Source organism: Hydra vulgaris, chromosome 07 (genome assembly GCF_038396675.1).
Source record: "Hydra vulgaris chromosome 07, alternate assembly HydraT2T_AEP".
Lineage (NCBI taxonomy): Eukaryota > Metazoa > Cnidaria > Hydrozoa > Anthoathecata > Hydridae > Hydra > Hydra vulgaris.
In genome coordinates, this window is record NC_088926.1 from 18,999,600 (window position 1) to 19,027,402 (window position 27,803).

The 27,803-nt window shown below is 25.6% G+C and overlaps 1 protein-coding gene across 1 annotated transcript in view; it reads left to right on the top strand.

Moving 5' to 3' along the window:
* The first annotated feature begins 3,321 nt into the window (after nt 1-3,321).
* The window catches only part of LOC100192294 (uncharacterized), a 39,327-nt gene continuing 14,845 nt past the window's right edge, over nt 3,322-27,803 (top strand). Inside the window, exons 1-7 of the mRNA XM_065801288.1 lie at nt 3,322-4,125; nt 12,251-12,339; nt 15,778-15,894; nt 17,483-17,567; nt 18,944-19,032; nt 24,621-24,764; nt 26,764-26,878. Of these exons, the coding sequence (XP_065657360.1) occupies nt 3,973-4,125; nt 12,251-12,339; nt 15,778-15,894; nt 17,483-17,567; nt 18,944-19,032; nt 24,621-24,764; nt 26,764-26,878 (792 nt within the window). The 5' untranslated portion in view covers nt 3,322-3,972. The remainder of the gene's footprint in view (nt 4,126-12,250; nt 12,340-15,777; nt 15,895-17,482; nt 17,568-18,943; nt 19,033-24,620; nt 24,765-26,763; nt 26,879-27,803) is intronic.

Here is a 27,803-nt window from a genome sequence, read left to right on the forward strand (position 1 = left end):
TATTAATATGGACTGTCCGCATTACATGCCTGGATTCGGTGTATGAAAATCATATTATATATTTCCTTCAACCTGTCTTTCCAAACATGGTCAGCTAAAAGTAAAGAAAAAAAATGATAAAAGAAAAAAAGAAGACCTCGATATAGAAACGTTTTTGTGAGCAGTTAGGGTTAATCATCGACAAACCGAAACAAGTAAGTGGTAATACCAATGATGGTAATAATACTTGGAGATTTTTTTTACAATCCAAGCTGCTCTTCAGAAATCACTGGAATAAATGAAAATTTGATTGAGCGACTTTACATAATTCTACAAGCTCTCTCCTAAGGTGTTATGATAAATGCTGAAAGTTCTGGTACATATGCTACAGAAACTGCCTACATTTATGTGAGTAATTAAAGCTGGTACTATATGCCGTCTTCAGTACACAAAATTTTACTTCACTGAGAAAATATTATAAAACATTTTACAGTACTGCCTATTGTTCGACTTTCAAAAGATGCGCAAGAATCCCGTAATTAATATTATAAAAAATTTCGCCTTCATCATGCCAGAAAATGTTCAAGATTAGCTACAAATGAGGACGTATTTCATACTCTTCTGTACACTTCCGATCCATACATCACCAACATTGGAAAACCGTACAGAAAAAATTTCTATGAACTTGATGAAGATACTATGCAGCTTTTGAAAGTTGACCTATAATTTATTCCATTAAATTTCACTGTTTAAAGATTGTTGTTAATAAACAATCCTGAATATTTCTATAATAAGCATTTTATAAACTTTTGAAAATATTCATGTAAGAGTTGAAATATATGCAAATTAATTAATTTCACGCAACAATTAAAAAATCAAGTTAATAAAGCAATTATAATTTTAACCGTTTGTGTCAATGATATTTTATAAAATATCTTTGACGCAAAGCCTGTTAAAATTTATTCTTAAATTTAAGAATAACTTATTAATATAATTAAGTTATTCTTAATATATGACTGGTTAACGAAAGCAAAAAAAAAAATAAAAAAAATTACAATTTTTGTCTTTATAAAAAGTTATTAGAAAATAATAATATATAGCTCAACAATGCTAAGTTTCTATATTTTTTATGTTATTGCCGATTTTCATTGTAACTTTTCTCATGTTTTTTTTATTTAATGTTGTTTGAGCCTAATATAATAATAGCCTAATATAAGGAAAGTTAAAAAGTTTAGGAAAGATTTTTGGTCAAGAGTTTAGCCGAAAGCTCGTATAAATGTTTTTTTATAAAAATAAATTTAATATGAATATATTTTTCAATTAAATAAGCATTTTATGCATTTTTTGCTGTTCCGAATACTTCCAAAGTTTTTTCATATAGTCAAAAAGAACATGTTTAGTTAAAAATAAAATGAAAAATGACTAATTTGAATTTTTTGATTTTTATTTACAAATTTTATATTAAAATTTTTTTTTATAAAAAATTACGTCCTAAGAAGCGTCATATACTACAAGGCCGAAGACAACTTTTTTTGATGTTTGAGCTAAGCAACTTTGAAACATAAATAAAACTCCATATTTAAGTATGTTGATATATATGGGGAATGAGGATGCTATCCAAAAAGTTGCGGTGATTGAAGACTGGGAACAACAAAATCCAAAAACGTAGCCCCCCAGCCCCAAATAGGAAGGCAATGAGCCAAGTTTTTTTTTTTTTTCAATTTTAAACTTAATTTAAAATCAACGACGAATTTCAAATTTGATTCAATAATCTCTTGTTGTTCGGCTTTATGACCTTATAAAGTTTACACCCCCTCAAATTGAGGGGGCTGTAAACTTTATGAGGTCATAAAAGCCGATTAGCAAAAGATTATTGAATCAAATTTGAAATTTGTCGATGAATATAAATTAAGTTTAAGATTTAAAAAAAAAATTACAAATTTGACTAATTGCCCTCTTTTTGGAGCTGGGCGATAACGTTGTGGGGTTTTTGTTGTTCCCAGTCTCCAATCACCGCAATTTTTTGCATAGCACCCTCATTCCTCTTATGCAAAATTTCAACACCTAATCTTTAGTAACAAAAAAGTTATTTACTTTTGATCCAAAACAGACCTTTATTTTCCACAGTGCGGTGCTGGAATTCTTGAAAAGCGTGTTTTTAATGCAATTCTAAAAACCAAGAAAACACCGCAGAATATTCTGTGGTGTTCCGTAAAGTTCCGATTTGTTTATGATTTATATAAGATTTATTATAAAATGACTCATATTAGGTTTATATAATTTATTATAAAATAACTTATATAATTTATTATAAAATGACTTATATAAGGTTTTAAATTTATTAATAATTATGCCTGCAAGTATTACCAAATTATATTCTAATAATGTTATTTACCAGTTCTTTTTAACTATAAATGTCAAAAAGTATCCGATTGGTTCAAATTCAAAAAGCTAACTTTATATAAATACAAAAAACAATGATCTTTTTTGTTTACTTGCCAAAAGCCGTTCAAAATTGAAAGTGGTTGGGTGTATTGGTAAAGTTAAAATAGAAAGTGGTTTGGTGACGAAGTATTTTTTTGTACTAAAGTTTCTAAAAGCATTAAAATCTTATATAAAGCCAGAATTTATTAAAATAAAATAACAATTAACGCAGCTCTACTCCTTATTTATCCACAATTATACATTTTGTAGTTATGGAAAAATGTAAAAGAATACCTTTTCTAAACTATTATTACTTAATAAAAACTTTTACAACTTTTATATATTGAAAAAGTTCTTCTTAATAAAAACAATAACAACAACAAAACAAACTTTCAGTTTCCACTCGGCTTCTTGTTTTTATATAGAGCTTTTTAAATTTCAAGCGTGGGTAACTTAATTTGCAAAGCATGGCAATTTGCGTAGGGTATGAATTCTGAACTGCGTTGCAATATTATCTTCGTTATTTGATTAAATTTTTTCTTAAAATAAAATTTATTTGCTTGGTAATTGCGTTGTAAAGAAAATAAAATATGCAATTTAAAGTCAATATTGTTTTAGTTTAATTGAATAAAAATTTTCTCGATTTCGATAATTGGCAATGTGTTATGTTTGTATTTTATTTTTATTAATACTTTGATTTAAATTGTTAAAAATCCTAAATTTCCAAACTTGTAAGGTCTTGAAACTGTGTAAATAAAAACGTTTGTAATACATACAGTAAAAAGAGAATCTGGTATGTTTAAAATAAGTATGTTTACAAATAAAATCTTAATCTTAGTTTGTATAAATATATATAAATATATACACGCTAATATTTATACAAATAAAGTCTTAAAAAAAAACAGATTAAAATATCACAGTCTTTATTTTAGAAAATGGCCGCTAGACATTTAAATTAGGGAGGTTTCTGCTTAAGCAGAGTCATACAAGAGCTTTGGTAAGCAATTTTAATCGCAAAACTTTATTAGTTGATTGGTGAAGAAATATAAATACACAAGTAAAACTGCAAAATCTGTTGGGTTAAAGAGAAAGCTTACAATTTCAAAAAGGAAGAAAACTTCAGTCTCGACAGTAAAAAAGGCTTGCAAAATCATATTTTGTTTAATACTAAATCTAGAGTCGTCAAAATATCTAATATTAGACAATACATTGTTGTATAAAAACATCAAATGAATTTTTTACTGGATAGCAAATAAAAAAATCTTTATCAGTGAAAGATTTTGCACAAAGTGTTGCATTGAGCATAAGGCTAGGAAATGTGAACATTAAACTGTGATAATGGGGAGATAATTTAAAATAAGGCAGAGGTGTACTCGAATCACAGGTAATTTAACAATGATTTATATTAGCCAATTTTTAAATAAACTCAGACCCCTTTGAATCAAGTACAGCTCTGCCAAGTGTGTGTGTGTGTGTTTATATAGTATACATCTTTTTCAATTATATTTTTAATTCAGTTTATAATTCTTATAAATTTTATTGCTATTATAGCTTATTAGCATAGATAAAATGTTTGCAGCCTTAAAAGCAGGAGCTGCTATTTCAAAACTGCCACAATCAGTAGAGAAGCCTGTATATGAAAAAAATGAAATTAATAATAACACAGGAAATAGAAGAGGACCACAAGTTAAAGTGTTTAATATTCCAGATGGATCTGATTCAGTAAGTTTTTCAATAGGGCAAAAGTTTCTGTTATTTATTACAATTAATAATGATAGTTTTTTTTGTTGCTTTTATTATGATTTATAATAGTTTGAATTTCCACAAAAAGTTTTACTAAAATAAAATAGTAAAAACTAAAAAATATAAATTTTTTAAAGCAAAAGACATTAGTTTTTTAAAGCAAAATAAATACCATGTAAATTAAATCACATCATACTCTTGCAGGAAGCAGCAACAAACTATTGAATATAATTTTTTTTATTTATTTTATTTGTACAACATCTTAGAAGCAATGTCTAAAAGACAGATATAAGTTTAGTCAGTAGGCTACTTGATTGGATAAAAATTCTGAAAAAACATGTCAACAAACAAACCATATTTTGGAAAATAAAAAAAAATAATTAAAATATGTTTTTAATTTCAATGACTATGGCTTGAACTAGAGTTTAATGGGTTAATTTTGTTTCAGTTTAATGAAATTAAAAATTACCCAAGTTTTGTAAACACACTTTTTCTTGGATTTTTTATTTTGATTACAAAGTTTATGTAAAATGTGCTTATGTTGAGTGCTTTTGAATAATTATAATTATTATTATTAATTGTGATATCTGGAAATATTTCTGGTCATCAAATTCTCAGTTTATTAAAAACCATGAACACTATTATTTAAGAAACAGTCAATTTATCGTATTGTAAAATTAATGAAACACAAAACAATAAATTTACTACTGAAAAATAATAAATAACAGTTAAAACATACATATTTTAAATTATTTTTTTGTTTTAACACCAGGTAATTTAAGGATTATAAATAAATAAAAATTTTAAAGGAAAAAAAAAATTTGCTAAAAGTCTAAAAAATTTGCGCAGTAATTTAAAAATCAACCAATAAAAAATTATACTTTTTTATTGGTTGATTTTTTATTGATATATAATTTTTATTTTGTTTTAAAATAACTATAAAAAGTTTAAATTATTTTTAAATATATTTTAAAACTCCTGTGTATTTAATTTTGTATACATATCTGCTAAAGAGTTTTTAATTTATAAGAAAATGCTAAACAAGATTTAAATGAGATATAAAAGTGTTTTATTTTTTGTTTGACGATTTCTTTTATTTAAAATATTTAAAGGGATCCCAAAGTGCCAAGACACGTTGTGTTCTTATCAAAGAGAATGATAAAAAAATGTTTGGGTTGAATTTTTTTTAGTAAAACAAAATAATAAATGTATACTAAGAAAAACTAACTTTGTTGTTTTACTTGAAGCTTGCTGTCTCCATGTTAGCCAGTTGCTTTAAGTCTTTAAAATATACGTTGCAATCTACAGACTATAATTTATCAAGGGTTGAATTACGTGATTGCGATTTGCAATATCGGAAAAATATCTGGTCTTCAAAATTTAAATTTATGCAAAACCGTGTACTTTTTTTCTTAGGTGCAAATTTGGTTAGCGAAAAAGTTGTAAAAAAAAAAGACAAACTTACAACTACAAAAGTAATAGTACTTTAGTCACTAACTGCATTTTAAAAGTAATAACACTATAATAGTGTTATTACTTTTATAATGCACTTATAACTTCTATGATTCATTCTTTGTTCAAACAACATAAGTAATCCCAAATTTTAACTGAAGTAGAAAAGCATCTAGAAAAAATAGAGTAGATACTCAAATAATATTAAAAACTTTACTAACTTAAACTAATATGTACTTTATAAGAAGTTTATCATTTCAAAAAGTGTTACTAATGGTCCTAAAAATGCATCTAAATTTTAAAATCAACCAATCAAAATTTTTTATTTGTTGATTTTAAAATTAACGCGTGTTTTTATGGACCATTAGTAACATTTGTTTAAGCTCTCAAGGTATTTAGTATTATTTAAATATCCACTCTATTTCTAGATGCTTTTCTACTTTAATTAAAATTTGGGATTACTTTGTTGCTTAAACAAACAATAAATTATAAAAGTTATAAGTGTGTTATAAAAGAAATAACACTATTATAGTGTTATTACTTTTATACTGCAGTTAGTGAGTGTTAGTATAAAGTATAAGTTAGTGAGTGTTGGTATAGAGTATAATGCAGAGTGTTCTTACTTCCAGATTTTTCAAATCGCGATTGCTTAATTCAACCCTTATTTATTCAAGCACATTTAATTCCAAAGAGTTTTAGTATGACATTGAAGAATTTCGATAAGAAATCTAAAAAAAATTTTTTTTTTCTATCAAATTATAGAACATTTTGTTTCATTACTAAAGAATATTTAGTAATATTTTTAAATAAATTAGACAGTTATGTTAAAATATTGCTTGAGCATTAGCTTTAATTTTAATAAAATTAAGAATATTTATTATTCAGAATTAAATTATATATATTTTAAATCAAAATTAAATTATATATATTTTTATCAGAATAAAATTAAATATTTTTATCAAATTAGTATTGAATTATATATTTTTATCAGTATTATAAATTATTATTATGATCTTTGCTTTGAGTTTAAAATATTAGCATTTTTCAAGTGAAAAAATCAATCATTCAAATTAACTTTTTTTAAGTATTAATTTATTTTTTTATTATTGAATAGAAATATGAATTCTATTTAATAATAAAAAAATACATTAATGATAGATATGAAGATAATTAATGTTAAATTTATTTTAATTTAATAATGTTAAATTTAATAATGTTAATTTAATAATGTTAAATTTAAATTAATTAAATAATTAAATACATTAATGATAGATATGAAAATAAGTAAAAAACTTTTATAGCAATCAAAAGTTGTATAAATATTCTTATGCTCGCTGGTATTACCAGGTAAAAGGTAACTGGTAAGTAACAAGGGTAAGCAGAATAGTATAAAAAAAAGTTGCTAGAAAAATGGATTAATATCAAAAGATTTTTGATCAAATTGTTTTTTTTTGGCATTAATATTGAAAATTAATTTTAAGGGATCCTAAAGTGCAGAGACAAGTTGTGTTCATTTTAAAGAGAATGATAAAAAAATGTTTGGGCAGAATTTTTAAAGTAAAACAAAATAATAAATGTATACCAAGAAAAAAAAACTTTATTGTTTTACTCAAAGCTCACCGTCTCCATGTTAGCCAATCTCTCAAAGTCTTTAAAATATGCGCCACAATCTACAGACTTTATTCAAGCGCGTTTAATTCCAAAGTGTTTTTTTAAAATTTTTTAGTAAATTTAAGTTTTTATTTAAATTTAAATTTAATTTAAAGTTTTAGTAAATGACTTTTTATTAATTAAAACAATAATTAATGATTTATGGCAATAATTCAAGACAGATCGCGATTAAAATTGTCGACGTGTTGCAGCGCGCATTGAAAAACATATTATATTTAATACTTCCCAATTTATGTCGTCTCTTAAAATTACTAATCAAAAGACTACCAAAATTGACAATAAAAAGTTTTTCATTAAACAATTTCAATTTTAAAATTTACTTGATAATGCTACATTTTTTTGCAATCTTGACCAATAATTGTTCAATCTGAAAAATAATATAAAATAAGCAAAACTTGTTTTGCTTATTTTATATTATTTTTTATTTATTATTAATTTCGAAAATACTTGTACCCGATGAAAAGTTTAGCAAATAAATGCTGTTAATTAAACTTTCTTAAGGTTAACTCTTTTGCTACCAGCCGTTTTTACAAAAATCTTTATGCTGCGACCACACATTTTTTTGAATAAAATTTGGATGGCATATTATTGACAACTAATTAAAATTCGAATAGTAAATCTCTTTAAAAGCATAACAGACTATATATCAATAAAAAGCTAAATAAATGAACTTTTTAATTAAATAAGTTTTAAACACGCATCATTAAACAATAAGATATGCAAAGTGCTTAAAACCATTGTTTTATAATTAGTAATTAAAATATTAAGTCCAAAACAAAACTCATTTAATAAATAAAAAGATTTTTCGAGATAAAAAAATGGCATTTTTAATTACTTAGCTATATACTTATACACTTCTACAAGTTAAATTTTACAGTGTTAATGCTGCTTTATTTTGGAACTAGATTTAAAGTTTTTTTATAAAGGATTTCAAGGGTTTTTGTCAAGTGATAATTTTTATAATAACACAATATGGCTCTTATTTGTTCTTGATTATGTAGAGAATTAATTAAATCTTTAGAACAAACAGATTATATGTGTCTAGAGTGAAAATTTATCTACAAAACAAGATAAATTGTTAAGCATACTTGACCGGAGGCTTGCGATCAAAATTTGAAAAAATCAAAAGCTGTTGTCAGCAGCTTGCGGTAGTGTTAAATAATATAAAATAGTTTTTTTAACAGAATCTTAATTAGAATAATAATCATTTAATAACAATAAACACAAAAAATAGTTTATAGCTATAGACAAGCTTAAAATATCTGAAATATTTTATTTATATTTTTAATGCGAACTTTGCAAAATTTAGAAAATAAAATAACTACAGTCGAAGAAATTCTACAGTAATTTATGATGAAAAAAAAACTTTTATATAAAAAAGTAACTAAACAAATTCTTTAGTAATCTATAATAATGAATAAAAAAAATTCTATAATTTGATTAAAAAAAAAAAGAATTTTCAGATTTCTTATCCAAATTCAACAATGATGTAATTTACTGAAACTCTTTGGAATTAAACGCACTTGAATAAATTATAAAGTCTGTAGATTGCGACCTATATTTTAAAGACTTTGAGAGATTGGCTAACATGGAGACAGCAAGCTTTGAGTAAAACAACAACATTTGTTTTTCTTGGTTTTGAAAAGGATCTCACTTCTGCTACAGCATGGGGCTCACAGTGGCTGGTGAACTTAAATTCAGATAAAACCCAATTTTTTCAGCCAATTGTTATCGCAATAATTTAGATCTTCCTGTATTTATGAACAGTAATGTACACAATAAGTCATCTAGCCTTCATCTTCTAGAATTAACTCTTATTTCCAATCTTTCTTGGAACCCATATATCAAATCTGTTACAAAATTACCATCTGGTAATGTTTCTTTCCTGATTCATATAATATGCAATCTTTTAAGTTGTCTGTCAATCGTTATCTTGCTCTGTGATCTTCATCTTTTCTCTTCCAGTAACTTCCAACTATAATTAGTTGTTACTTGCAGCCTTGTTGGAAGCAAAGATGTTTAAAAAAAAAGTTCAGAGTGGTTTTTATTTTCGGCAACAAAATTGGATAAGGTAAAGCAAAAAAAAAGAAATAGTTTTGAGTCAACATTAAAAAGAATAAGTTTTCCTATTTTTATTGCACTTTTATGCATAACTTTTTTAATTGTATAAATATATTTATTTGCTCTGATGTATACGCACGTTTAGCTTATTTGGATAAGGTGTTTACTTCATATACGGAATATCTTTGGTTTGAAACCCACTACTGTCTGTCTTTTTTTAATTGTTTTACTATTAAACACTGCTGTTCATATATTTGCTTTGTAACCATTTATCTTTTCTTTTTCGTATATAAAAAATCTTTTTGCTGTTTGTTTATAAATGATACGCACCTCTTCACATTCAGATTTTTTATACCATTTAAACCTTTCAGCGTACTTTCTAAGTAAGGCTCGCATATGTATATATAGTATATATAGTCAATTAGGCCATGCTGTCTACACATTTTCCACATGGCCTTAATTGTTTTGTATTACCTTTCTGTTCCTGTATGTTCTTTATCCTCAATCTTTTAGCGCTTTGTAATTTTGGATACTTTTTGCTTTTTAACATTCGGCTCTGTGTGCTCAGTTCTACCTACCCCTTCTATTTGGTCTACTATGTTTATTGGTGAACAATTAATAATAATAATTAGTAATAATTGTTAATAATTGTTTACGTATATTTCACCAATAACATAATAGACTAAAAGGGATGGGAAATTAAAAGCAAAAATAATTTTAGAAGAGGTAGTGTTCGAATTGCAGATATTCTGTATATGAAGTAAACGCCTCATCCAAATAAGCTAAATGTGTGTATAATTCTGAACAAATAAATATAATTATATAATAAAAAAAGTTATTCATAAAAGTGTAATGCGTATGCATTACTTAGACGTTTTCATATAGGGACAATATATACTTGTTACTTGTTAAAGCAATATAACTCATGCAATGTCTTTGTTTATATTAAAAATAGTTTGATTTTAAAAAAAAAAAAAAATTATAAAAATAATATTTTATAATAGTTACATCAGCTTTATATAATTAGCAGATTGTGCGATATCAAAAAAGTGAAAACAGAAATTTCTTTATAACTTATAACAAATTTTGATTAAAAAAGTTATTTAAATTCCTTGTAAACATGTTATAACACTGCATCAAAAATGTTTATAAAGCGTACTTATAACTTTTTTGTTGTAAGACAAGTGAAAGTGCAACAGTATATATTTTATGGAAACTTAAATCTTTGTTTGTCACAAAAAAAAGTGCTGGTAAAGTTATTAACTTGAGTTTTTTTTTTTGTTGCAACAAGTAATATTTTTTGTTTGTAATATTTTTTATTTTTGTTCAACTTTTTAAAAGTGAAAAATTATTATTTGCAAAGCCACAATTTTAAGTTTTTTAATATTTGCATAGTTTATATAACTATGTATAAGATAAAAATATACGTTTTTTAAGCAGTTTTGATTGAAGCCAAAAAATTTTATTTTTTATTGTACTTATGTGATCTGCAAATAGAACTGAGTTTAAAATGTTTAAAAACTTATGGAAATTGTTTACATAAATAAGAAATTATAATTTAAGTATTTTTATTGTAGTGCAATAAATTCCTACTAGTGTTTTGATGTTTTTAGAAATTTAAGGCTTTTTTTAAAAATTCTCTCCCTTTTGTTTGTTATAGTATATAATATCTTTATATATGTTATATATATAATATTTATAAAACTTCAAAAGTGTTTTATTTTGTATTTTCATAGGTGTTTTTATATTTGCATTTTGTATTAAAGGTGTATTGTCTGATAAAAGTTTTAACACTATTTTATAGACAGAAGACTTTATAAAATGGCAAATAAGCTTTTTAAAAAATTTTCTCCCTTTCATTGTGTCATCTTTATTTATGGTTATGTATATAATAACTACAGAACTTAAAAAAGTTGATATCTTAACAAATTGAAAAAGTTTGAAAAAAATATTTTTGCAAGCCTGAGGAGGATTTAAATCACATTGAATCAGTTCAGAAATTTGACAAACTAACCATTTTGCCTACTATGGCGTATTGTCCAATAAAAGTTTTAACACTATTTAATAAAGAAAAAAATTGGCAAATAAATGCTATAAATCAAAATTAAGGATGTTGCTGCAATGCAAGTTTCAAGTAAAAGTAAGTAGCAGCAACACTGTAAAACTTGACATAATTTTTAATATTACATAATTTTAAGTTTACATAAGTTAGACATTTGCATCATTGTTCACATTTTCTTCAAAAAAAAGCGCTGGGACTCTCTCTTTTATTAACTTGGGTGTAATGGCTACCATGTCTTGTGTCAAACACTCACAATTGGGTAACCACAGCATTATATTCATTATTAATATATTATAGGATAAAGAGAAAAGAAAGAAACTAATTTATGTTTAATGATAATAAAAAATGTAATATTAAATTTATTTAATATAAAAAAAAATTCATACAAAATAGACATTCCACAGTATGTATATTTACAAAATAACACTTTTGTTTTTCTTTGTTAGTAAATTAAACTTATTTTATAATAATTTATTTTATTTCGGTAGTTTAAAAAAAGGTAATGCCCGCATATAAATAAAAAATAATAATTTTATGACAACAAAATTACAGCTAATGTGATAAATGTTTTTTAATTAATGATAATTTTAAGCTAATGTGCATAAATGTTTTTATATAAAACGAGGCCTGAAGTATATTCTAAGTATTTGGTCAGTATTGGGCTTGTGGTATCAAATATCATATTTACAATTTTATCAGTGGATGTTTATATAGTTTTTTCTCTTAGTTTTTCCCTTTTTTTTAATTACTTTTATGTTGCTTTAAAATAAATATAAACATTTAGTTTAATTACAGTTGTTTTATAGTTTATTTATTATTATTAATTATTGTTTGTGATAAATTTTTATTTCAATTTAGAGTGATTTGAAAGCTTTTTTTTCATCTGCTGGAGACGTAAGAAATGTAAAAATTTTACCAGTTCGTGATGGAAAGACAACAACTCTTGGGTAAGGTTATAACTCTTTGGTAAGGGTAAAGTTTGACCAGTTTGTAATAAAAAGAAAACAATTTTTGAGTAATTTATTAATAATTAGAAGTAACTTACAATTTTTAAAAATATTTCATTTCATTTGTATAGTTAAAAACCAAAAATAATCATATTATCATTAGCAAAAAGAATTAAACTTTGATTAATTATGATTTAAGTATTATGGGCTGATGTCTTTTCCCTTTCAGCTGAAAAATGCGCCTCATGTACCCTTCTGGATTCAGGCAGGAATGGATGCTTTTATTCCTTCTCAACGGTTCCAAGTCAAGCCTCTTTCTATTTAATGGTTTTCACCCGCTTGTGCAGCTGCTATATCTAATTGTAATCATTTTTTTGATCTTTTTCAAAAGAACAACTCTCTTGAGAACAAACAGCTATTTATTATTGCAAGAAATTGATATATAAAGGTACTTTCAGATCCCAAGCTCCATTATTCTCAGTTCACTATATCGTATCTTATTTCAGAAGTTAAGCTCTAGAGACTTTTAGAAAATTTTCAACACTGTTGTTAACAAAGGAAGGTCTAACATTCCATCTCTCATTCATGGGACTGATCTTATTACCTCTCCCAATGATAAGGCTGAGCTATTTGCAAAGAACTTTTTTTCTAATTCGACTCTTGAATCTTATGGCCATTTTCTTCCTTCCATTCCAATTAAACAGGTTAACCCATTGTTAGACATTCAAATCACTCCAGCTTCCGTTGCTAAAGGCATATTTCGATTAAACTCTTCTATGGCTTGTGGTCCAGACAACATTCCTGTCACATTTTTACAAAATTGTTCTCCAGAACTCTCTTTAATTTTCTCTGAACTATTTAATAAGTGCTTGACTGAGTCTTGTTTTACTGCCTGCTGAAAAATGGCATTTATGGTTCCAATTTTCAAAAACTCTTGTTAACATTCTGACCCCTCAAATTATCGTCCAATCAGTTTTCTTTCTGTTATTAGCAAATATAAACACTCAAACAAAAACATATACACTATTAAGTTTAAAGCCAAAACAAGCATTAGAGTCAATTAAATATCAAGGTCTAGTTAAATCATTGAATTAGTAGAGTAGTCAATTTTGTTAATGAGTAGTACTGTTATATAACCATCACTATAAAAAGTTTGATTCAAATCTATTCATTAATCAGTCTTTAAAATTAGGGTCAGAATTTGCAGACCTCGGTTCTTTGTTTTATGGTAACCCCTTTTGGTCAATTTTTTTTTTTGCCAATCTCTAACAGTTTAAGGTCAGCAAATTATTGCTGACCTCATTTTTTCCTAATTCCGAGATTAATTGAAATCTTTTCCGTTTCACTGAAGTAGTTTTAATAATTGAATTAAGTTTAACTGTTGAATCTTCATTCTTTTCTGTTTTATACTTGACAGGGCTCAAATCAAGCGTATCGAGCTAGCTTTTCAGACTTTCGCAATTAGTTGCTTTTTTTTTAAAAAAAAATATTTTAGCGGTTCGATTTTTTTTCCTTTTTTTTTTTAAATTTTATTTTTGTCTAAGTTTTTTATTAGGGGTCATTTTTTTCTTTTATCTTTTGAATATAAGTATGATCATTTGCTCTCTTGCACATAGGTTTCTATTCAACATAAAGTGTTTTTGAATTTAAAGTACTTTAATTCTCTGCGTGGAAGCTAATAATATTTCAAAGTTATATTTAGTTTGACTGAATGGATAAAGTACGTTGCAGTAAATTTACCTTTAAACTAAGTCAAAACAACCAGTTAAGTTACTACCGTAACTTACTGTTACTCGACTATTAAATTTATCTAATATACTCAAAGACTCGCTAAAGTTAGCCATACAAATGTTACTATTTGCATTTTATATGTTGTTTACACATAATATAAGGTTCTAACTAAAAATTATTATAACAAGAAATCTTGAATAGAATATGAAAAACACAATACCTTTTTTTTGAATTTTCATTTTAAAACGCAATCAAGATTAAACATTTTCTATGAATATGTTGTTTTTAGGAATTTTCTTTTAAAAAGAAGTTTATTCAAACAAAACATTTCAGTCTGCTAAAATTCAAATAATTTTGTGATTGAAATTTGAAATTAAAAAAAATTGGAAAAATTTAAAATATTTTTAATGCTCAATAATTTAATTGCAATGGCTTCCGTAATACACAATGGCATAGCAAGGATCATTCCTGAAAGTTAACAGTATCTCTAGCTACAGTAGCAATAACAGATTTAAAACAGTGCAAGTGAGGAAGAAAGTTTTATTTAAATTTTAAACATTTTAAATTGTTAATTATTTTTTGTTTCTTGAAAATATTTTTTAAAGTGGAATTCTATTGCAAACATAAAGCCAGTAATTATTGCAAACTTTAAACCAAAAATTAAACTATAAAAAATTAAAGTTTAAAAAAAAATTCATTATTTAACTTTTGTTTAAAAGATTTTTTTCTAAAAAAAAATGATTTAAGCATGTATTTAAACTTAAGGAAATATAATTCGATTTATTAGACCAAAATATTTTCTTTCAATTTGATTGCAAAACAATTTGAATGAAAAAATTGAATGAAAACATCAACTTAAAAACCATTTGAATGAAAAAATTAATTATATTTAAACTTTTAATGGTTCGCTAGATCAAGAAACGATAAATTACAAAAAATGTGGTATTTAATGCCTTTTTTTGTTTGATCTTACTCATTTCAAATGTGTGAATGAAAAAAAAGTGATTTTAATATTTCTATTTATTAATTCTATTTATTTACTTTGTTTTATTTTAATTGTGTTTTATTTATGTTATAAAACTGTATAAAACAGCGTCACAAAGTCGTTTAACATTAACACAAGCTCCTTTTCAAAATTGTCAAAACTTTGCAGTTAGTTTTTTGTTTTGGTTTTACAGTTTTTTACAACAACACGTGTTTTCAAATAGTTTTCTAAAACTAATTAAAGTGGTTTAAATATTGTAATATTTGCGTTTTTACTTTTATTTTTTTAAGTATCATGTTAAGTGAGAACAATTATTAAAAATAATATCATAATAAATACGTTACTTGCTCATTACAATTAACATTTTTTTAACTGATTTTTAATTATAACAAAAGCTGTAAATTATAAAAGTATAACATAACTTCTTTCTCAAATAGCGTAAATACTTACGCTACTCAAGAAAATTGTAAGAAAATATTTAAATATGAAAGAAGTTATGTTAAAAAAATAACAATTATGAACTAATATAAAAATTATATAAAAAAGAGAAAAGTTTTTTTAAACAAAAACTTAAAGCAAAAAAAATTATAGCATCTAAGCTCTTGTTTGGACATTTTATGCTAACAAAATCATGCTAATTCCAAATAAAAGAATTCCAATAATTTATAAACTGCCTTAACTACACCAAATAAGAAGTGTTTAAAATAATAATTTTTTTTAAGCTTTGTTGAGTTTGCCTCAGAAGGTGAATGTCAAAATGCTATTCAACAGAAAAATGAACAAGACTTCAATGGAAGCATACTTCGCGTTGTATCAAATAATGAAACGGCACCAAAAAGGTTAGAGATAAAATTTTCTAGTTATTTTGTTGAAAAATTATTGTTCTAGTTTGTTTGTGATTTACATTTATTTTTTCAAAAGGGTAGTGTTTTTGTCAGTTTGTTCATGCGATTTCAAGAGATAGTGTTTTTATTCATGCCATTTTAAGGATGATGTTTTTGTCAGTTTGTGGTTTATGTCATTTTAAGAAAAATAATGTCAGGAATGATTAAATTTAACAAATTTTTTACAAATTTAAGTTTTTATCTCAAAAACAAGTGTCGTCATATAACGGGTCCGCCAAATAACTTTTTTTTTTTGAAAATGCTATAAAAAAAACTACTGAATATTTTCTCAAATGTCTTTATTTATTTGAAAGTACAATCCTTCCGGTTAATAGTGGAAAATAATTTCATTCAAATGGCTGCCTCAGCTGGCCATGCAGTAGCTTACACGATCGGTCCAATTTTACAGCACATTATCGATTGTGTGCAGCTGTATTTCACCAATGGCTTCACGAATATTGTCCTTTAAAGCGTCAATTGTCTCTGGCTTGTCGGCGTAACACTTATCTTTGAGGGCACCCCACAAATAATAGTCCAACGGTGTCAAATCGCAGCACCGAGGTGGCCAAACGACATCAGCTCTGCGGCTGATAATGTGATCTTCAAAAACAGGGCGCAAAACATCAAGTGTAGCTTCGGCTGTGTGGCAGGTAGCGCCGTCCTGTTGAAACCAAATGTTGCCAATATCCTCCTCTTTAATTTTTGTGAACAAAAATTCGGTCAACATGGCTGATAAGGATCGCCATTGACTGTAACGGCCACTCCTTGCTCATTTTCGGAAAAAAAATGGCCCAATTATGCCTCTATACCAAAATCCGCACCAAACAGTGACTCGTTTTGGGTGCATCGGCTTTTCAATGTATGCGTGCGGGTTTTCTGTGCCCCAAATGCGACAATTTTGCTTGTTTACATACCCGTCAAGATCAAAATGAGCTTCATCTGAAAAGATGATTTTTTGGCAAAGCGAAAACCCATTGGATGGTCAGTTGGCTTCAACTCCTGAACCAATTGGACTTTGTATGGCATCATACCAAGGTCTTTATGTAAAATTTGTCTCAATGATGTATCCGAAATGTTCAATTGTTGAGAACGACGGTGAATTGATGTTGATGGCGCTTCAAGCACACTTTCTGCCACAGCAGCAATATTCTCGGGTATACGCACTGTTTTTGGCTTTTCACGCTTTGGTTTATCGATGAGGATGCCAGTTTCTTTCACTTTTTTCACAAGATAACGAACATACGGAGCTGACGGTGCTTCTCTTCTTCCAAAATCCGTACGCAATTTTCGCACACATTCTGCAACATTACCATGATTTTCAAAGTAATGTTGCAATATTTCCCAGCGTTGTTCAAGCGTATACACAACCATATTCGTTCAGCAGAAGGATAAAACTAATTATCTGTCAAATCAGACATGAGCTAAGTGTTACCATTCACGAAATAAGCACTAGTTGAAAAAAAAAAAGTTAGATGGCGGACCCGTTATTTGTTATAAGTTTTGTTATAACATTTGTTATAGTTTTAATTTTTACTGTTTTCAGTGATTTCAGTCAGTCAAGCAGTGGCTCTAAATATGGCAATCGATTTCAAGTAAAAGTTTACAATATTCCAAGTGGAACCGATAGTGTTAGTTGCTTATTATACTATTTTTTCAAATATATATAAAAATACAAAGGTTGAATTAGGCGATCACAAAACGCGATCTCTGGAAAAATATCTGGTCTTCAAAAATTTTGTTTATGCAAAACTGCGTACTTTGTTTTTATAGAGCAAATTAGCTTATATTAGCAAATAAATTATAAAAACAAAACAATGCAATAAACTCATGACTACCAAAGTAATAATACTCTAGTCACTAACAGCATTATAAAAGTAATATCGCTATAAAAGTGTTATTACTTTTATAACGCACTTATAACTTTTATAATTCATTGTTTGTTCAAACAACATAAGTAATCCCAAATTTTATTTGCAGTATAAAAGCATTTAGAAAAAATAAAGTGGATATTTAAATATTATTAAAAACTTCAAGAACTTATACAAATATATACTTTATAAGAAATGGTTTGAATTTCTAAAACGTTACTAATGGTTCGTAAAAGCACTCGTTAATTTTAAAATTGACCAATAAGAAGTTTTTATGAGTTAATTTTAAAATTAACGCGCATTTTTACAGGCCATTAGTAATGCTTTTCGAGATGCAAAACTTTTTATAAAGTTTGAATTAGTTTAAGTTTCTAAAGTTTTTAATATTATTTGAATATCTACTCAATTTTTTCCAGATGCTTTTCTACTTTAATTAAAATTTGGGATAACTTATGTTGTTTAAACCAAGAATGAAGTATAAGTGTAATAAGTGCATTATAAAAGTAATGACATATTTCCAGATATCACATTTTGCGATTGCTTCTTTAAGTCTTAAAAATATCAAAAAAGTTAATAAAAGTTTAATAAATTATCAGCTAAATTAAAAAACTGTTTTTGAACAATTTTCTTGTTTTCAATAAAAAAAAAACATTATTTTATTTAAAAATTTAATATATAATTTTTTTTTTAATTTTTTTTTTTTTTTTTTTGCAAATATATTTTTTGTATTTTAATAATAATTATTGTTTCAATTGTTTATAACATTTGTTTATTTTTACATATTATATTACAACATTTATGTATTTATACTTTAATATTAAATTTTGCCAAAAAATAAAAAAGCATATAGTTTTTAGTTTTGCAAGGTTAAAATATTTTGGTATTTATGTTTTTGGAATTACAAAATGTTTTTTTTTTTAAAAAGAATTGTTTTAAAATTGTTTCAAAAAAGAATTGTTTAATGTCCATGATTTCTGGATAATCCTATTTTTCATATTAGGACTGAATGTTTTATTACTTGAGGATTACAATCTGAGGTTTAAAAACTTATTTTTAGCCACAACCACTGCATCACGGCTGCTATGTTTGTGTTTTATCTGGTCACTATGTAAACTTATATTTATTTTTAATTTTAGAGTGATATTCAAAATTTGTTTGGTAGCGCTGGCACTGTAAAAGAAGTGAAAATCTTACCATGTCAAGAGGGCAAAAATGTAACTCTTGGGTATATTATTTAAATCTTTGACTCAAGCTCTAATTAGTTTTTTAAAGAAAAAAAAATTTTTTTCTTAAAAAAATTATATATTTTTGGTCAAAGAACCCTTGCTAATACTTAAATCAAATTTGTTGGCATAGGTTCAGTCTGAAGGCAGGTTTCTAAGCAAAATTCAATTATAATTTTAAAAAATTATATCTCAATGAAATTTAATAATACCATACATACTTTTTTAAATATATATTTATTTGATTCAGACAACAAGTACATTACAAGATTAAGATAAAATAAAAAGAAAAATTAAGAATAATTAAAAGTTCTGTTTAATCTATACACAGCTGCATTGCTGCTGGCACAGGTAACTAACTGATTTATAAAGCTAAGTCTGTAGTTACGCAATCAAGTATCTAGATTAGGCGAGCCATAAGCATATATGTAAACCATAAACATATATGTAGCGCTTGAGTACTTGTTATATGCAAAAAAACATTTTAGTACATTTCTAAATTTCACATCAGAAAACAGAGGCTGTAGGTCTTAAATAGTTGCTTTTTTACCTTCTTTTTTTTTTTACACTTTTAATCGAGCATTTCTAGAATTGTCTGAATAATATGTTTGTACTTGTATAAAGACATTTAATCTCTCGATTTATATTAGCATTATCAAACAAACCATTTTCTATTATGTGACCCAGATACTTGAATTTGTTAATATAAACTAATTTATATCCAGCTAAGGTAAACAGTGGAAAACTTTGGACACAATCTTACATTTCTGTTTTGGGTTAAATGCCATACACACAATTTTTTCTTATGTATATTAAATGACGTTAATGGCAGTGACTTCGACCTTTAATGCAGTTAATAATTTTTGCAATTCAAACCAAGTCAAAGCAGTTAGTACAATATCGTCAACATATGCCAAAAGATTTAAAAAAGTTCCACCTATGTTACATCCAATAAGCATATTCGTAATATTGAAAATCAGTTTTCTTATATAAAATATGAACAAGAACAGTGAAAGAATTCAACCTTGCCATACACCATTCCTTATGTTTAAACTATCAGAGTTTACTTTCTGCCATCTGACAAACATAGTTTGATTCTTGTACCAAGACGCAAGTAGACAAAAAACATTCTTGGCAATGCCCTAATCAATTAATTTAGAAAACAATTTCCAATAATTAAAGCTATCACGCTTTGTTGAAATCTCTAAAGCATGTAAATACATGGCTTCCTCTTAGAAATATAGTATTCAACTGTCTTTTTTAAATAATATCTACAAGACATTGTGAAATAATTTTTCTTGCAACCAAACTGAAAATCATCAACAGTCTCATGATATTCAATTCTTTCTAATAAAATACCTTCAAGTATTTTAGAATAAGCAGGAGAGGATGCGATTGCTCTGTAATTATTTACATCTCTTAAGTCTCCAATTTTAGATTTTACTAGAGGTATTATCGTGGCTTCACAAAATGATGATGGCAAATGTCCACACAACAAGCATAAATTTAAAAAAAAAAACCTAAATAGAGAGACAGTCTATGTCCTCTATTTATAAATGATTTAATAAACAAGTCATCTGGTCTAGCAGATTTTCTCTTTTTTGCTTATGCAAAGCATTAGTATCATCTATAATAGTAACTCTAACAGATATGTTTAGCAATGAAGAATGCACTTTCTGTTCAAACTGTGTTCTATGCTGATTATCAAGTGAATTATATAGTGCTTGAAAATGTGTCTTCCACATAGTGACAATGTCCTTGTTACCAGTAACTCCACCAATACTAGAAAAATGATTGGTTGCCTTTACATAACTAATTTCATACACTCTGTTCCAAAACTTTTAAGGATCGACATTATTGATATTCTCTGTAAGCTTTAATTTGCTCAGTATGATTTTAACAGTGCCTAAAAGCAAGTTTAAATAATGCCTGAGTTTTCCTTTCAAGGATAATTCCATTTTTAGGTTTTCTATCAATTACCTATTGTTTGAATGCATCCCTGGGAAACTCATGTTTATATATAACTTAGGCATTCCATTTGGGAACATTAATTTCAGAATTTACTTTTAAACCCCTATAAGGTATCATGTCAGCCACAACAGATTGCAAACATTTTATAATATTATTGTAAAAAAGAAGAATTTCAGAAGCATTACATTGATGAAATACAGAACAATTAAAAATACTAAAAAGTACTTTTACTCTTTGAAGTAAATAATCTACTCTTTGTTCATATTGCGTTAAAATGGAATAGTCACAAGCTTGCCAATCTGGCTTACTACGCAACATTTTGAAAGTAGAACTACTATCTATTGTAGCAGCTTTGCTATTTACTGAGCATAAAAATGAAAAAACTAATGGTCTATGGTCTGATAATAAATAATCATGCTCTAATAAGTCAATTTATTTAGACATTGTTGAGACATTTAGACTTATTTAGACATTATTTAGACAAGTTGAGAGAATATATTCTTTATACATATTTGTTTTTAGCTTGATATAATTTTTTTTAATTTAATATTGCCTTACTTTATTCTTTTCTTTTTTTTTTTAATTTATCTTTTAAAAAAAAGCTATAAATAGGATTGGTCGGAAATGCAATTGCATGCTTTTCCTGACTACGCATATAATATTTTGGTGCAACAACTTGACCACAGCTTTTAAGTTGTTTCAAGAATATTTCAAAAAAAGCTAAACTTGACAAGCAAAAGACAATTACAAAAAAAAAATTTATAAAAGCAAAAAACAATTACAAAAGAATTACAATTACAAAAATAATTGCAAAAAAAAAGAGAAAGAATTCTTAGCAAAAAAAGCTTAAAAAAATAAAACTCAACTAAAACATAACAAAGCTCAAAAATTATAACTGTATCAAAAAGTTTAACAAGTTATGTTTACAGTTATGTTTAGAATTAATAACTTCGATACTTTGATCCTTTGTAATGCTTTTATAAAATTAGCTGACAATATTTATTTAAAGTAATAATTTAATGATAATTTAAGGAAACAAATGTTATTCAATTTATTATAGTGTATTATATAATTTATTTTATTTACATATATGTTTTATTTTAACAAGGTTTCTATAGTTAGTTGAACTATTTAATAAATGAAAAAGTCTTTTTAAATTTACAATAAACAAAAGGAAAAAACAATAAACCATTCAGTTGCAATATTAAAATGTATGGAATTGTACTTTTATTTTAGCAATCCCTTTAAAATGTTTAAGTAATTGCTGAATTGTTTTTAACATTTTTCAAGACAATAAGATAAAAAAAAAGATTTTTTTTGTTGAGATTTCGGCAGCTGAGAACTAATAGGCTATATGTGTACGTTTAGTGGAGTGTGTGATTAACTAGATTTAGTCTTAAAAGTAATAAATCTTAAATTACAAGCAAGTATTTAAATAATCACTACGACTTTCTAGCTGAAAGTCTTTACATAATAAAACCTAAAACTCAACATTCTCAGTAACACAAAAATGGATATACTGCCTCCTGGCTCATAACTGACAATTTGCAGACTAAAGGTCCAAATTTGCAGACCAATTTTAAAATAAATTTTTTATTAAGCTAACTTCCTATAATCTTTCCACCCCCCCCCCCCCCCATCAGGTACAGCCATAGTCAGGCCCCTAAAATAGCTGTCTAAAGTGATCAGTATCCAAACTGCAAGTCAAGTACTAAAGTCTCTCAATTAATTATACCATAATATATAAGTGAATTTTCAAAAAAAACCTTAATCCAACTAAATTGGTTTAGAGATTTCAACAAAAATTGGACTGTGAAACAACAGAAATAGATATCTTTAACTATTATTAAGACCAAGAGTCTTCTGTTATATCTAATATTTAATAGATGATAGATTTCACTATATAAAGTGACAAAAGACTATTATTAATATGTAAACATCATATTACATTCTAAGTGATCTATAATTTTATTTTTTAACTAAAAGCGAGTTTAATTGTATCAAAATAATTGAATGCAAACTTTATGGTTAAACTAAAAAATTAAAAATAATCTATGATGAAGAAGCATATGTATATACATATGTCACTATGTATATACGTATGTTTGTGTTCTGTTTGAACCTCTGGTGTAGTACTTGGTTTCCTGTAAGTTTCTGTGTGTTTATTTGATCATTAATTTTGTTAACTTGAATCATTGTTAAAATATTTCATTTCAAAAACAATTGTTGTTTAAAGTTTTGTTTATAAAATCAATTATTCATATTGTTTACAGAAGATTTACATAAAAAACATACTTTGTTTTAATAAAAAAAATTTAATACATATTTACAAATAAACTTTGTATAATTTATTCAATATATAAATTTAACTTTTTATAATTTACTAAACTTTTTATAATTTACTAAAATAATTTATTATATATAATAAAATTTAAAATCATTGATAACTTTAAAAAAGAAGATTTAAAATATTTATTTTTGTGAACAATTGCAGTGAATTGTTTAACTGCAAGCCGCTGGCAATGGCTTTTGTTTTTTTAATTTTTTCAGCGAGCTGCTGGTAGTGGCTTTCTAGTATGCTTCACAATTTATCCTTTTTTGTACATAAATTTTCATTCCAGGCACATAATTTGTTTCTTCTTAAAGTTTATTTAATTCTCTACCTAATCAAGAGCAAATAAAAGCCATATTGTGTAATTATAGAAATTCATCACTTGACAAATTTTTAAAATTTTGAGAAAATCCCAAAATTTTGAGAAAATCCCAAAATTTCAAGAAAATCACAAAATTTCAATTATGACTCCATACCCGGTCAGGTTGTAGTTTCGCACGCAAGAAATACTCCAATTACAATAACAATCTCTTTATTCTCAAAAGTCCCTCCTTATACAAAATTAACACTTTTTTATATACATATTTTATTTTCCCAGAAAACCCTCAAAAACTCTACAGTGAAAACGGCTAAGTGTATAAATAATTGTCATTGGTTAAGAAATTATCACACGATGCATTAGAAGTTTCTAGCGATTTCGCCGCGTAAACATAACAGGGAGGTGTGATAATAGAATCAGATTGTAGATGATCTAATTGGGTAAAAATCAAAAATGAATTTAAAGACTATTTAGTAGGAGGAATAAAATTTCATGACTCAGGAATAGGGATATAATTCACAATATATTCATCCTAAGCAACTTATAAAACAATGGATAATAAAAGTCTATATAAAAACATATGATAAAAGTCTACAAAAGATAATTCTTATAGCGTGTATTTAAATTTCATTTTTATTTGAACATACATGAAAACATGCTTAAACTCAAATGTTCTCAAAACAACTAAAAAGCTGTGGCCAAGTTATCGCAACAAAGTATTATTACCGTGGTCAACAAATAAACCCTGTTAGCTCCTGTTAGAGACAAATAAATGGTTGAGATTTTTTTTGTTAATTTACAGTGTTCTTGTTGACTTGAATGAAGTCATGCAATTGAATAATAATATTCAATAAATAATAAGTTATAATATAATATAGTTATAGTATAATATAAATAATATTTAATAAATAATATCTAATAAATAATAAGTTAGTGTTCTATTAATATGTTTAAAAATTTATTTTTAGGTTTGTGCATTTTGATAGTGCTGAAGAGGTTAGCAATGCAGCTTCTATGTTTAACAATTTTGAGTTTAATGGTTCAAAACTACGTGTGTTAGATGCTGATAATAACTCTAGCTCTTCTACGCAATTTTCTAATGGCTTTAAAAGGTATATTTCACTTAATCACAACTCCTTTGACTTTTTTTAATGACTTCAAAAGATATATTTCTATTTATTGTTGAACTATGAAGTTTATCTTTTATAACTGCTATACTCTTCATATGAGGCCGGGTGAATTAAAAAAGGGAATTGCTTTTTTTTATTCGCTCGGCTCAGTACTTGGTCAGCTTTATGTGAATAAAAACTTCAGCAATTTTGCTCATATTTTTATTCACGTAAAGCTGAGCAATTACTCAATGTTTTTTGAGTTAGCTTAGCTTCAAGTGAATGAAAATTATAGCGAGTTTGCTTAAATTTTATTAATGTAAAGTTGAACAATTACTCCAAAAACACTGAGTAAAAGCAATTCTTTTTTTTATTCACCTGGTCTATAATATACTTTTCATATGATACTAGATTACACAAAAGATTTCTTTTGTGTTTTTGATAATTTTTTCAATTAAAAATGCAAATAAAACATTTGTATAATGTTCTCAAAGGGTTTTTTTCATAAGGAAAGCTAAAGGTTTTGGGTAAAAGAGGAGTAAGCTCTAGGTAGGGGACTTAACAGGGGTAAGTCTTATCTAGGGGTAGTTCTAGGATTTGGGTAAAGCTGCAGGTAAAAGAAATACAATGGATAATGGGCTCAGGCCCAATATGTTTTCTAAAATCAATTTACTCTTGTTCTTTTTTTTTTTTTTTTCTTCTGCATAAATATTTTTAAACTTTTTATAGTTTTTAATTTTTCGAATTTTTTAATGTTTAACTAATTGTTTATTTTTAAAAGCATTTTTTTAACTTTACTAAATGTTATATCCAATGATCAAATTAAGCGATTGAGAATTGCAATATTTGTTAATATTTCTGGTCAAATTCTCAATTAATAAACTTAAAATATTATATATATTAAATATATATTATTATTATATATTAAAATTATATACATATTAAAAACCGTTAGCACTGTTTTAATGAAACGGTCAATTTATCATTTTGCAGAAAATTAGTGTAAAAACAAAAAAATTTTACTATGGCAAAAATAATGGCAGTCAAAACTTGCTTATTTTAAATTTTTGTTTGTTTACACACCAGGTAATTTAAGCATTATAAATAAATAAAATTTTGAGAAGAAAAAAAAATTTCTAAAGGCCTGACAAGTTTGCACTTTAATTTAAAAATCAAGCAATAAACAATTATACTAAAGCTATATGCGCATTGTTTGAAACATTAAAATTGATTTTTGTTTAAGGGGAAACTTTGAGGAATTATTCAAAAATTTAAATGTTTTAAATTAGTTATTAATTAATTAAAAATTAAAATAATAATAAAAAAGATATATTGAAAATAAATTATTAGAGTTTTTTAGTTTTAAAACAACTTTAAGTAGTTGAATTTAATTTTCTAAACTCCTCTGACTTTTATTTTGAATACATATCTGTGTTTATTTTTATATGCATATAAATATACTGCGTTATAATTTTATATACATATCTGCGTAAGTGAGTTACGATCATTTAGCTATACTTGATTTATGAGAGAATATTGAATAAGATTTAAAAAAGATATAAAAGTATTTTATATCATATTATTTAAAATATTTGATCACCAATAAATTGCTTTAAGCTGTTGTGATTAGCTATTGTTTTTTAATATTAAATTGTTCTGTATGCTTTATCATAATTTCAAGATCAATATTAATATTTTTTATTGAATAACAACTATTCAGTTTAGTGGTAAAAACAAAGTTTACTTTTTTTTTTTCAAAAAACCAGACACTTTTCCAGGTATTACAATTCACGATCACTTAATTCAAGCCTTGAAATATTTGATTTTAGTTGAATTCTAATGTTTTAATGGGATTCTTTTTATTTAGAAATATTATTTATCAGATATGAATTTGTTTTCTAATCTAACTTGAACTATGAGCATAAAAAAATAGTATTATTTAGTTGTTTTTTTTATTTATTGAAAATTCATTTGGTTGAGATATAAATTATTTTTCCTTTAGTAACCAAAATGAATCACCTAGTAAACCAATGGGAAGAGGTGCACAACTTATTTCACAAATAAAATCTCAAAGAGCTCAAGCAAAGGTTTTTGGCATTCCAAGTGGAACCTCTGAAGTAAATATATTTTTTTACCTATTTTATGTAATATTTTTTACCTATTTTATGTAATATTTTTGATATTAATATCTGTGACTTAATGATATAAAAAGCCTCCTGGCTGAAATAACTGGCAGTTGATTTTTTTAAAATTTGCCTTATTTTACATTAATTTTTGTAGTCAGGGGCTCAAAAATATAAAATTATTTTAAATATAGTTCCTAATAAAATAAACCATTATTTTAATATTGTTTTAATAATTTAATGCTAAAAGTTAAAGATAATGATTGATTAAATTTTGCGTGATCGATAGCCCTAGGAAGAGTCAACATTATGCAATGTTGAAAGTTTTTTCCGAAATTGTTCCAATGTTGTTATGGTGAAACCTTTGCATTTTAGATTATGTAGCAGCCAAAAATAGTTTAAGGTTGGCAATTTATTTTTTCTAATTTTGAGAATTGGTGTTTACGCTTTATTTTAGCCAAACCAAATAAGTTTTTTTTGGATTTAAATAAAAACAGTAATTGTATTGAATAATAATTAATAATGGCTTTAAATTTATTTGAAATAAATTTTTTTATTGTAATTAAAGCTAATTTTTTTTGCATTTATTTTACAGACTTTATATTGAATAACATTTTTAACCTTTTATCTATAATAACTCTTCTAAATTTCTCTTTAAATATGAAATAAAAATTAAAAAATGATAAAAAATGATTTAAAAATTTACTTATATAAAAAGTTTTACTATTAAATCGAAAGAAAACAAAAAAGATTTTATCTATTAATTATGAAAAAAAAGTCATGCTATTTAAGTAAATAAAAATATATTTCCTTATACAAAGAAATTAATAGAAATTTATTATTTAACTAATAAAACTAATAGAAAGTTAATTAATAGAAAGTTATGTAAAAAGTTTATAAAAAAGAGATGAAAGCATAA